The 13627-nt window shown below is 29.3% G+C and overlaps 1 protein-coding gene across 4 annotated transcripts in view; it reads left to right on the top strand.

Annotated features, from left to right (window-relative positions):
• LOC106684586 (uncharacterized) overlaps positions 1-13627 on the top strand; it is a 20303-nt gene extending 6676 nt beyond the window's left edge. For 2 of the 4 annotated variants that reach the window (XM_067051423.1, XM_014426750.3), the window contains 11 exons: positions 4379-4581; positions 5333-5492; positions 6471-6858; positions 7967-8063; positions 8155-8341; positions 9312-9437; positions 9511-9645; positions 11245-11341; positions 11413-11576; positions 12641-12784; positions 12923-13627. In XM_067051423.1, coding sequence (XP_066907524.1) covers positions 4379-4581; positions 5333-5492; positions 6471-6858; positions 7967-8063; positions 8155-8341; positions 9312-9437; positions 9511-9645; positions 11245-11341; positions 11413-11576; positions 12641-12784; positions 12923-13236 — 2015 coding nt within the window. In that variant the 3' untranslated portion in view covers positions 13237-13627. Of the gene's footprint in view, positions 1-77; positions 1375-1573; positions 1639-4378; positions 4582-5332; positions 5493-6470; positions 6859-7966; positions 8064-8154; positions 8342-9311; positions 9438-9510; positions 9646-11244; positions 11342-11412; positions 11577-12640; positions 12785-12922 lie in introns of those variants that run through there. The other 2 variants (XM_014426752.3, XM_014426751.2) reach the window with 2 other exon arrangements.

Here is a 13627-nt window from a genome sequence, read left to right as displayed (position 1 = left end):
TATATTAAATATCTTTTGTATTTTTCTTACTTTAGTATATTTATAACCAAATTAATGAGTACATTATTGGTTTCTTATTTTACATTATTGTAAAATTTATATTGTACATTATTAGTATCTAAGTTACTTATTTTTAAGGATGGGCTAGGATTCATGTTGCACAGGCTCAGGTTTGGAGTAGTGGTTGGTACTAGAAAAAAAAATTAGGGAATTGTTAAAAGATGTTATATTGTGCTTTCTATTTTACAAGTTATTTGAACCTTTCTCATAGAACTGCTTGTTTATATCTTTATTATAGAAGCATAATTCCTATTGATAACAAGGAAAGTAGAACAGACATGAACTATTCACTGGAAATTATTTCAGAAGAAGATAGATTGAAGCAGAAAAACTAAAGATTTGGTACTAATCATGGGAGGTCACCTTTTATCAAAAGCCAAATAAATCAAGTGTCAATTTGTTAAAAAAAAAATTTGGTCAAGGGACAATGAGACCTATTTGCTTTTAAATTATAATTGTATTTGAAAGGTTACTTATAAATAATTGTTCTAAAAATACAGTTCATAGTATGTTTTGGATCTGAGAGTAAAGAAATTTTCATCCATAAATACTAGAAGTAAACACATGTTTTGTCCTCTGAACTGAGAATGCAAATTATGAAATAATCAATAGGGAACTTTGACTGTATATTTTTAAAGCTTACAATCATTTTAATATTTTGCATGCCATACTCATAAAATGGTTAGCCTTACAAGGATGAGAACTTTTAGATAGCCTGTTTATTTATAGTAGATGTGGGAAAACTATTTAACCAAAAATTTTTGTCTAATTATCATTAAAAAAATAGATCATTTGGAGCTTATGCCATGTTATCTGTAAGGTGTTTGCTATATCTAGTAAATCATTCAAGCTGTTCAAACAAAATAGCAAACATAACATACTAGGGTTATTGGGTACCACAAGTTGACAACGTTTTTAAAATAATGTTTTAAAAAAATGTAATATTGAAATTTCTGTATTTTTATGTAAAAGTTTCTATGGTTGTATTAACATCATTTTATCTAAGAAGATTGGTATGGTATTGTAAGGATTGTTACACTTGAACCAAGTATTATGTAATTTCTTTAAAAAGTGTTCTGAACTGTCTTCTTTATTTATATATTGTTAACTTATATCCCTTTGTAATGCTTGTATTGTTGGCCAAATCTTAATTGTGTGATGAATTGTTACTTTATTCCTTTATAGAAGTTTCCAAAAGGTTTAGCGGTCATGCTTGTTTTAATATAATATTAAACAGATTGTAATTCTAGTATAAGGTAATGAAAGGCTATCTAATTGGACCGTATTTCTTTTTGGTTTTTAAAACTTTAAAAGGTAAGTCAGCCAGTAGCTTGTATTATTTTTTTAAAACCTTTTATTGGTCATGTCTCACTTTTTTAGTTTCAATTGCTTTTTTTTTTTTTTTTTTTTTTATATTTTCTTATGATTTTAGTTTTTATTCTTATTTTAATGTTATTCTTATTTTTTTGTTTGCTTTTTAAATTTGTTTGATTTTTTTTTTTTATGTCTTAAGGTCACTTCACTCATAATTTGTTTGATGATATCATAATTAGGAATGGCTTGATCACATTATGACAAGTAAGTTCTATTATTTCTATTTATTAAATTAATTTGAGGAAGTTAGAAGTGATAATTTTGCTGATTAGATTTTTTATTTGTGCCTGGACCAAATTTACATTTTAGTATTGACAAAATTATCAATAATCATTTAGAATTCCACGGTTTTTAGCTATGGAATTAACTATAGCGTATATTTGGTTCAGGCACAGGTAGATAGGAAAGAAAATCCTATTAGAAAATTGTCATTTGGTACTGAACCCCTTCACTTCTAATCTCTTCAATTAATCTCTAATTATGTATATAATAATTTTACTCATTAAATGTAAGAAAAAACTAATTAAAATATTTATTATAAGTAGTACTTACATTTATATTGAATGCATCATGTTTGTTATTAGAGCTTCTTGTTTTAAACATGAATAATTATTTTAAAACATAATAAAATTATTTGGAAGAAAAGCAAATTAATAGACCTACTACGACTATTTTAAGTTATGTTGATTAAGTATAATCATTACTTTGATATGTGACTGCCCTCTAATGGTAAGGAGCACACCTGTATCCAGTCTGAGCCAAAGGGTTCTGAAATCGGTCGATATTGGAAAAGTAGTGTTGCTGGCACATCATTAGCAATAGTTATCAAGTGTTGATTTGTCAAAAGGGGAGGCAAGCATTGGATATTTACCAATGTATATTGGGCCAGGTTGGATATACGTGTGGTACTAACTTGAGGATGGAAGACAATTTTATCCAATTTGTTTAACTTGTTAAGAAGTATAGTATTGTAGTGTTAAAAACATAGTTTACAGCAACATGAGGGAAAAATGCTGATACAAGTTATCCACCAGAAGACAAATTAAAAATAAATTATAGTAACTGTTTTGTCCTCCCAAATCTAAAAGGTGGTTGTCCTTTTTACTTTTAATTTTTTAAGTAATATTTTTACTTTATTCCAGATCTTATTTTGTCTTTTTTTTTTACAAATTAGAGGAAATCGTTGAATAAACTAGAGGTACTTTTAAAAATTGAAAATCCTTAGAAATTTTAATTGAAATACCTATCTAAATGCTTATTCAGTAACAGTTAAAGACTTGAGACTTTAGTATTAGCTAGCACAGTCTCCACTATGTGATGAATGATAGTTGAAAATCTAGCTGTTACCAGAGGCTTTTGTAGAAGAAAATATCAACCAAATAGACCATGCACTGCTGGTTAATAGATTCATCACCAGTTTGATATCTATACTAAGGGTAAGAGCTTCTAGAGGCTGTGTGTAATCCTAGTAGGCAGCCCAAATATTAAAGTATTCTGAAATAATAGCAGTTATTCAGCAACTAGGCTTGGGCGATGTCAAAGCAAACTATTTCTGATATTGGAAATGAGTAAAAGAAAATGGATGGACCTCAGTATGACAGAGAACGCCAATTTACAAAAGCTTTAAAAAAAGGTGCCATACTCACGCTTCAGAGATGCATCTACCAGTCAGTAAAGGAGTATAACAGTTAGAGAAGAGCTGAAAAACATTTTAATGGAAATGAAAAACATTGTGGCATATGAAACAGGTGGAAATCATTTTAAAAATCTGTCAGCCAATTACCCTTAGAAAACTATTTCTGCTTTCAATAAGGGCAGCTAAGACTGAAATGACAGCCTGATACCAGCCATTCATAATAGATGGAAGAACCATTTTTTATACCTTTCTTCATTAAGAGAATAATATGGAGCAGGGCTTGATCCCCCACAAACAACAAGAAGTGCTTTTATACCCATAAATCTTTAACAAGGAGATTGTTTTGCAGGCTTGCTCTTTTACTTAACAGAAATTCAATTTTCAATAGGACTTTATTAATTAAGATAAGTGTCAGATGATCCTGTGGAATATCCTTCTAGAAAATATCACTAGCCAGTGAAGGTTGGCATATGATGTTGCTAAAGATGTGCGGGGAAATGGAAAGTTACTGCATAAAACAGAGATGGGTCAAAGTTGTTGAAGGCCCTGTTTCCATGCAAGTCAGTTATGTTATAAAATTAAAATACCTTTGATACTATTTGTTAGCTATAAGGAACTATATGGATGCCAACTTAGGGAGGAAAGATGGAATACTCTGATGTAGTATTTATACTATTCAAATGAAACCATTAATCTGGTGTCGATATGAATTTTGAGTCTGGGCTCTAGATCTCAAAATTGAATTACTTTCACATAACTAATAAAACAAACAAAAAATGGTTTTACCAGTTAAAGTTTACTTTTGTAGAAACTGGAATGATATTTTTTATTTTATGCAAAATCTTATCATTTTTTTTTTTTCAAATGTTACTAAATAACTCTAAATATATATGCCTAACAGAATAGCTTGTCATATTCTTTTTTTAAAGTCTGTAAAATTTGCTGCAATTTGTAACCAAAATGAGTTATGGACAACCGTTATTTTCTTTATCTCTTCATTAATTTACCATTTTCTCCAAAAAGTATCAAAAAAATTGTAATCCTCACTTATTTTATGAACAAATATGATTAAAAAGTGGGATTGGAAAGAAGAATCTGTTTATGTTATAAATATTAATTTCCAATAAAAATATTAAACATAAAATACAAATCGATCAGGTATTTGCCAGAATTGTGATCTTTGCTTTTTGTTTGGTCTCTAAGATCCACCCCTGGCCCTACCAATCACAGTTTTAAAGCAAGTGCCTTTTTATTTTTAAATTAATTTAAACATTTTTAATTTTACTTAAAATATATTTTTTTTTTCAGGAATTGAAGAAAGTGAAATGCCAAGGAGGTGTAGTTCATTTGATGCTACTAAGAACTGTGGGGGTGGTGTCATGGTTTTAGATGGCAGAACTGGTTCCATTTTATGGAAGTACTGGACTAGAAAGGATGTATTGTTCATTGATTGTTCCGAAAATGTTAATGCTGATAAAACTAAAGATTGCCTCATCTCTGGCAAAGGAGGGGTATTATTATTTAAAAATTATAGATTAGGATTAATTTATGTCTTTAATTATTATAATTGTGAATCTTATACAATGAAAGTTTGATGAAAGAAAGTTCAAATCCCGGCTTTGCTCTGTGTTTTTTCTCGTAACAAAATATTAATAGGTTTTCAGGATGGAGACTGATTTGAACTCTGTTCCTGTGTTCCCTCAAAATATTTCTAATTGGAAAACAAAATTAAAGTGTGACGTTATTCTTGATACTACAGTAACTTTTTCCTGTGATCAACTTACTGGAAGTACTACTTTGTATCATCGATTTTACAATTATTTATCATTTTCTTAAAAATGGCAGTAACAACTTTTACTAAACCTATTATCACAATGTACAGTTAAATGATCTTTAATATCAATTTTGCCTGATAACTCATTGAAACAGTCTAAAATAACTGTAATTTTTAATAATTAACCATCTCTCATGGTTAGTAGCAATAAAAAATGGATAAATATAAACTTTGAGATAATTTGATAATGATACTTTTTGCCCTCAATGTTTCAAACATTTGAATCTCTCTTAAATCTGTGGTAATAAAAAAATTTTCAGCATTATTTTTTTGAAATATTCTTTTTTAAACTTTTTCCTGAAATTGTCGGTTATATTTAAGTGTTCCTTGGCTTTCTTTCAGTTATAGTTTTTCTCTTTAATCAGATTTACTTTATTCTATATATTTACTTGTTGTGAAGTTTCAGTATTTTTTTTTTGTTTAAGCAGGTTCTCGTTATTGTTGATGGAAAAACTGGTATTTTGATTTGGGAGTTCTCAAAATCAAATGAACAATATCTTTTGGACTTGTATTCGGCTCAGTATATTGTGGATCAAACTGGAGATGGTTTCTTTGATGTTTTGATTTCACATACAACCGATCAGTCAAGTATGAATATCAGTTTTAAAAATATGTATTATCCATTGCAATTTATATAGTTTTATGATGAAATTGATATTTTCCTTAATCTTTGTGATGGCTCGGAGTGGTTGACTAATCAAAATCTTGTAAGTGTAGAAAGTTGTTTTTTTTTTTTAAATTGTTCGAAGCCACATTACCATCATTAATTGCATTTTTTATTATACTTCCTGTTGAATGTTTTTATGGATAAGTAGAATGAATTTTATTTATCATAATTATGTTATATAAATGAATTCACTAAGTTGCATTGCTAAATTGCATATATTATAAAATTTAGGATTTTAAAATCAAAGGATATATCCTCAGATCTACGAATAAGACTGATTCTTCAAAGGTTAAATTAAATAAAAAGACACATTTAACATTGATGTTAAATTTTTTCTTAGTAATTAACATTTTTTTATATATAAGTAAAGTATTTAAAAAGACTCGCTTGTGAGTCATTCAAAATTTAAACAAGTTTTGTGGGTAGTTTTACTGACAGGTAAAGAATATTGTCAATTACTACAAATTTACTTAAGTATCAAAACCTTTTTACCATTTTGATCCTCAGGCTTTTCTGATAAATTATGAATCATTTTCTATTTAGTATTTTTTTTTTTAAATGTAATATCTGATAATATAATAATACACAATGGTTTGTTTGTTGAAGATTGATTTCAGCCTGTTTTGAAAAAATAATGGTCTTATAATTTGACAGAAAAGTCTACAACAGCAAATCACTTAATAATGACTAGGACTATTCAATTTCTAAAATTTTAAACCATTGCAGTAATGTTAGGTATGCATTATGCAATTAAATTAACTATTTATTTATTTTTAATGTATCTCTAGAACTTTATTTATTTTATTCACTATAAATTCACAATTTGGAAAAACAAATGATTTTGTCTAATTTAAAGTCTTAATCTTACTAGGATCATTATTATTAATTTTGGTTTGCAGGTTACATCATTATATTAAATGGGAAAAATGGTGAAGTTATTGGACGAATTGGAATGCCAGATGGGGGCAGTGTATTCACTGTTCCCCGTCTCCTTCATATTTATAATAATACTTACGTGATATTTGCTACTGGAAGCATTGAAACATCAGGGTCATTATTCCTTATCCCTCTTGAAAGTATCTCTCATTCTGACCTATCCAAGAGTAAAACCATCTGGAAGGGTTCATCCAGTGTGAGTTCAGGAATTCTTATTGCTGATATGAATGGTGATGACGTAGAAGATGTCATCTTCACAAATGGTGACTGTTTGAGTGTATTAGATGGTAAGGATTTTACTTCTATTTGGAATCTCACCTTGAAGGAATCTGGAAATTCTCAAATATTAATGTGAGTTAAAAAACCAAAAACCTTTTATTATTGTTTTCCTTATTCTGATTTTATAAACCTTGTATTTATAGGATTCTAAATAAGGATAATTTATATGTTTTATATCCAAGGTTTTATTTTTTAGTTAATGAAAATTTTGGGAATTATTGCTTGAACTGACGGTATTGTTCTAATGCTGTGACATCAGAACTTTACTATAAGTGTGTTTTTTAATAATCAAAATGTATAAATGGCCTCAGTTTTATAAAATATAAGTGTATCGATATGTTTCTTCTTCTGTTGGCTCAAAAAACTGTTACTGGTCCCTGGCTTTCTCTAAAAACTTTTACCAGTTTACATATCATTGGGCTCTGTTCTCCAGAAAGTACCTTACTCACCTTTACTTTAACCCCATCCCTTTAATTGTACTTTTCTCTGTATGAAATAACTCTAAACATCAAGTTTCAGAGCATTTGATAAAAAGGTGTCCTCTGGAGGTCCTAATATAGTGAATGAGGGGAATATTCATATTGATGCTCTAGATATCCCAGAAACCTCCAAAATCATGAGAATGGATTTAAAGTACTCTCAAATATCTGTCTGTATGACTTTTGATACAATGTAGTAGTATTATTTTGGGGTAAATTATATTAAAAGTAGATAGATATAAACTATGGAAAAAATTTATTATTAACTAAACGAAAAAAAAGGAGTTATTTTTTTCTCAGGTTGAAAATAAATTTCTGGTAATGCAATCAGTAGTAAAGCTATATAATTTATATATAAATAAATATATAAGCTATTTATAAATGCCTGTTAGTAACTCAAAGATGTTTGGAAAATAAATATCACAGATGTTATAGATAAAGGAGAGTAATGAAAAATGATTAGTAATTATAAAAAATTATAATACAAGTCTTTTTACGCCTATTCCTAAGAAACATTTAATTTTGACAATACAATAATTATGCCTCCTTTCCTTGTTATGATAGAAAATCATTACATAAATGTATATATGATTTATTTTTAAATAAATTCAATACCATGAACAGAAATACAGTTTCTGAGTATCATTTGTATTGTTTATTTATTAGATATTATAGTGTAATTGATTTCAATTTTATTTCAGAGGACCTACTCCTGCTTATTTCAATAATGATGCATATCCAGATTTACTAATCACAAACATGGTTGGATCAACATTTCCTGAATATTACTTTTCAGAGGTATGTTTAGTACTTAATAGTCTGATCATCATTTATTTTGTAAATATACCTTATATTTCTATTAAAAATGTTCATTTGGGCTTTCTTTCAGAGCCGAATAGCTAGTGGCGATTCTGGTAAATTTCTGTTAGATGAACCAATACTTGGTAATGGTGAAATAACATCACCAGCAATATCAATTAGTTTTTCCGGAGTTGGGAATGATATGTTCCTATTTTGGTCTTCAACTTGCAGTACCTCAAAATCAAATCAAAAGCAGAAATTCACATTTGCCAAAGGTGAGAAATGCTGTATTTTGAATATTCATTGGTGGAAAATATTTTGTTTACTTAGCAACTTAATTGAATGTCATATTAAAAATTTTTTCTTGTTTTTGATTCATTTATGGAATGCTAGTTTTTATTCAATTTGGAAGGGCTGTATAGGTTTACAAAATTTAAAAAATAAATAAATAAAATGGCGGGAGTGGGAGATAAAAGTTGAGTCTCCACATCCACTTCTTTAACTCTAGCTCAATTTTAGGAGAATGATCTGGATAGTGGTCAACTAAGAGTTCTCAAAAATAGCTGGGAAAAAAATTATTATAATCTACCTTTTGACCCAAGTTGTTGGTCTACATCAGGGCAGAAACTATGCAGGTTTGCTATAAACAATAAAAGTTTATGATTGGAGAAGTTTGTCGGGGGGTGCGGTCAGCAAAGAACAACATAAATAAACAAAACCATATTTATTTATTTTATGCTGACGTTTCGACCTGTAGATAGTTGACCGTAGATTAATGATTGGAGAAGTTTGTCGGGGGGTGCGGTCAGCAAAGAATAAAGGTTTATATATGGGTAATAATAGTTTGATTACCACCTGGGCCATCTTTCTTCAATTAATAATATATAACCTTTTCAACCTTCTAACCAAATTTGGAGAACTGTAGAGATATGCCAAAAACAAGAAAAGCATGAAAAGTTGTAAATGAAATGGTGAAGAGAGGTTCAACATATAAATTATAACTCACTAACTTAAAAGAACTGTCTAAGATTTGGTCATGCTTGAGGGAAGAGGGAGACAGTGATAAAAGTCTCCTGCAGAGGCAGGTTAAGAAGGAAAAAAAGTGGTGAAAACCCTATCTTATGTATCTAGATATATTTGTCTCCTCATTAAGCCATGGTTACACTTTAGAATTTATTATATCAGAAACAAAAGTCTTAAAAATAATATTATTTTGACATAATTATTCATTTTCTTTTGTTTTAGGAACAACTTTATACGATAAAACACATTCCGATCTTTGCAAGCTGAGGTTTAACAGTAGCCAAGATGTGCAGTTATATTTATTAAATCAACATATTGAACCACCTGGTGTTCTTCTCTATTCATCAAGTTAGTTAGATTTTAATTTTATTTGGTCATACCACTTCTTGAGTTAATTTGTTCATCCTAATTTTGATTTAAGGAAATGTATGGGATAATAATACAGAGAACATGGGAACTACCAAACCTTTTGTTGTGAACTATAGCCATGAAAGTGATACAAATGTAAATTCCTTACACAAAAATCGACATAAATCTCACTTTTCTTCTCAATCAGGTATATCTCAGTTTTAAAAAATAAAATTATTTGCTTTTTATTGTCTTAATTCTGCATTATAATTATTATTTGTTACATTATTAAAAAAATAAATGTTTTCTAGGGCCGTCCGTAGCTCAGATGGTTAGGCCTAGCTCTATGGTTCTGAGATCTGCGGGCGGCACTGGTTCGAATCTGGTCTGGGGGTGTAGACTTTTTTCATTAAGTGGCAGTCCCTCAAAATGAAAAACTTGACCCCCACCATGGTTAAAATAGATTGGTCACCTATAGATAACAAGGCAAACATCACCTTCGCTGTGGATTGCCTTAAAAAAAAAAAAAAAAAGTAAAATAAATGAAGGAATGAAATATTATCATTTAAATTTATTATAAATGATGTATATATTAAATGATAGCCAAACAAGGAAACATGTTATTGTAGCATGAATTTTTAAATTCTAAATTAAAAAATGTATTTTGTATGAATCAAGTTAAAAAAAACAATGGTAAAATTAGAACAAGTATTAAAAGTGTCTAAAAAAAAAAAATTGCTTCTTATTTGTTGTGCAGAATATGACTGTATATTGTTGGAAGAGGTATTAATGAAAACCCATGGTGGTTTGACTGGAAGCCGAGGGACTGTGTCATTCACTATTAGTATATGAATGAACTTCATCAATCTAAACTTAATCTCTGAAAAGTTACTAAGGCAGCAGGACTTTATTCAAGTCTCTGAGGCAAATCAAAAGTTGAATACCAAAGTCTTATTATGTAATTACATTGCTTGTAAAACACAATTTGTGTTTAAAATCTATCTACAAGCATTGTAAATAAAAATGCTTACTAAAATAAGATATTCCAAAAAAAAAATTAATGAACCAAATTTAGAAAAAGAAATTTTAGAGTTTAAAAAAATTTGTATGAGGTTTACGAATTTAGTGATATTCGGTTTATGTGGGATTAGGCTGTTGAGTTTCATTATAATCAGTTAAACTTAATGATTATACTGCATATTTTATCAATAAGTTATTTAACATAAGATATATGACATTATAAATATTTACAAATTAATTGATTACTACCCTACCATGGCTGCAGCAGAAATGTGCGAACTAGTGGTACTTTTGTCACATGCAGCCCACCTAAAGTTTCAATCTGGCCTGTAGTAGATACTAGAAAAACATAATTTTCCATTTTAATATTAAAAGAAAAATTAATTATCTCTAAGTCATTCTTTTTTTTTTGCAGGTATTTTGTATATTTTCTTTTTAATAGTAAAATAGGATTGTGTCAGTATATATTGGAAATTGATTAGGACTTTTATCAGAAAAAAAAGGAGCATCTCATTTCACTTTTCAGAACCATAAATCTTGGTTCGAACCACAATATAATGGCCAAATATTTTTTTTTTTTTTTTGTCTTCCCTCCAAACTTTTGATTATTAAGCTTGCTATGAGAAAAGAAGGTTTTACCCTTCACTGGTTTAGGTTTTTTATTTTGATCTAATTTTATTGCATTATTATACAAATTATGATTTTTTAAACTAGTAGAATGAATAATTTATTAATTTCAGTAATGATTTAGTAATTATTTAATGATTTTTATTGTTTTGTATTTCAGATGAAAAGAAAAATGCTTTTAGTTTCGGCAAGTATATGGATGGAGGAAACGGTGATAAATCACAATGGAATTTACCTTATGACGATAATATGCCTGTGTTCGTTATTTTGTTTATTTTATTGTACCTCATACTATTTAATAGATTATTTAATGTCATAATTTTAACAGGTTGCCATCAGTTAACTTGGGTGAACTGGCAATGAGGTATGAGGCTTCTTATCAAGATGGCACTAGCCACGATGAAGGGAGGGATGAAAAAATGAGCTATGGCAAGGAGATGAAACGTTTTGCTAATTATCAAAATGGGTTTCTACCTAGAGCAAGATCAACTGGTAAGGGAAGATGAATTGAAAGTTCTTTTTCTTGATTCAGTTGACTTATTTTACTATAGCACACTATATTTCACATAGTCATGATGTGCTAAACAATTTAATAAAATTTCCCGAATATAACAGCTCATTTAACAATAGCTCAATTGATACATGATTACCGATATTTCAATATTTAATGGTCAATGATTTGTCTTCTAAGAATAAAATCAAAATGGGAAAAGCCGTTTTGAAATATAGTCGTCCAAGAAAATACATTTGTGACTAAGTTAATGAAAGTAATGGATGTAATTTGATGCTAACCCCATTATTACATTATTCCTCAACTAACTTTCCTTTAGCTTTGGTTCAAATCAATCTGTTTTTGAAATATGAGCATGTCTATGAAAATAAATTATTCTGATTTATCATGAAATTGTAATAAACCAAAAGATGCAATTGCATGAAAATCCAGTCTCTAGTTATAACTATCCCTGATATTGCAGTAAGAAAGATTACACAGCCAACTGATGTTACTTTAGCCTGAGAAAAACAGATGAATAGGTGAATACTCTTCAGAAAGACCAAGCTACACCTCTATAAAACATTGATACATCCCGTGATTCTAAATGGATTTGAATATTGGACAACATCAAAAGCTACTGAAAAAGAGCTCCTGATCTTCAAAGAAAAATTCTTTACCAACTTTTTGGAGGTGAAAAGTTGAAGAAGACGAAAAAAACCTGGAGCTACAGAATGCCTTTGGTGAACCTGACGTTATCAGAGCATTGAAGCTAAGACGTTTAAAATACACAGGGCGTATTACCATGATGATGAATGGAGAAATGCTGCTAACATTACCAATTGATAGAACCAGAAGGAGAGGGGGACCGAAAACAGACAGTGGCATCACAGGACCATGGCTGGTTGTAAAGCAGAAAAAAAAGTTATGAATTTCCGGTATTTTGGTATCCTAATTACCCCTTTCCAATAAACCAAAAGATGAATTTTAATTAATATTTAAATATTTGTATGCAGTGATGATTTAGCACTAAGACATAATTAACGGAAAAATGTTTTGGTTTCAGCAACATTAGTTGATGCTATTAATGCAACTGGTATTGATATAATATTTACTATTTATTGGGAAATGCCTGTAAAAGATGTTCGAATTTTGACTCAGAAAGAACAAGCTTGTATACACAAGAAGCTTGTTATGGAACAGACAGCTAGTAAGTTTACATTTTTGAGGAGTTGATTTTATTTTTGATTTATAAAAATATTTGCTATGTATTATATATTCTTTTATAAATACATATTATTTATTACTTTATATGTTTTTATTAATCAATTTAATTATATTGTTGCAGGTAAACTTAACAGCTTAGAATTAGATGTTGCTGAAGAACGTGCTGAAAGGGCTTGCATTACTGTAAGGCGAGAAGAGGAGGTTGAGGTAGAAGGAGAAAGAATAGAGGAAGAGGACTCGATTAAAGGCAGTGATGGAGTTCTAACAATTCATAGGCTGAGGCTAAGCTGCTCCTGTAGTAGATTAAGTAGCACCGAGCAGTGCAGTGAACCATTGCCAGTGGCGGCACAGGGCTATCCAGCAAGGGCTAGTCACTCGTACTTCTTCGGCAAGCATACACATTCTACATTGCAGCATCGCTTCTTATCAAGATAGGATGCTGGTTAATTTATTTGTTTTCATTTCCAGAATAATATGTTAATAATCTTTATCACTTCTCTTTCCTGTCTAAAATTATTTGTGTGCTTGTCAGATATTAAATCCTTATTTAATTTAAAAAAAGAATAATCTATTCTTTTAGCCACTATATTCTTCAAATTTATATAAATTTTAAATATAATAATATACAAGTAAAAATATGGAGGTAAAAATGCCATATAATTTTTACATATTCTTATTGTTCGTTGGCTCTACTACTTCTCAGTGTCAATGCCTCCATTATTATATGTTGATGACCAACTATATTTATGTGTATGTAATAAAATATGTATGTATATTTCAAATTTCTTGCTGCGATGATTGAAAATATAGCTTAACCTATTTAGTA

This window comes from Halyomorpha halys, unplaced genomic scaffold, assembly GCF_000696795.3.
Source record: "Halyomorpha halys isolate HHAL.00 unplaced genomic scaffold, Hhal_1.1 Scaffold594.1, whole genome shotgun sequence".
Taxonomy (NCBI): domain Eukaryota; kingdom Metazoa; phylum Arthropoda; class Insecta; order Hemiptera; family Pentatomidae; genus Halyomorpha; species Halyomorpha halys.
Note: the sequence above shows the minus strand (reverse complement) of the source record. Positions and strands in the feature narration are given on the sequence as shown.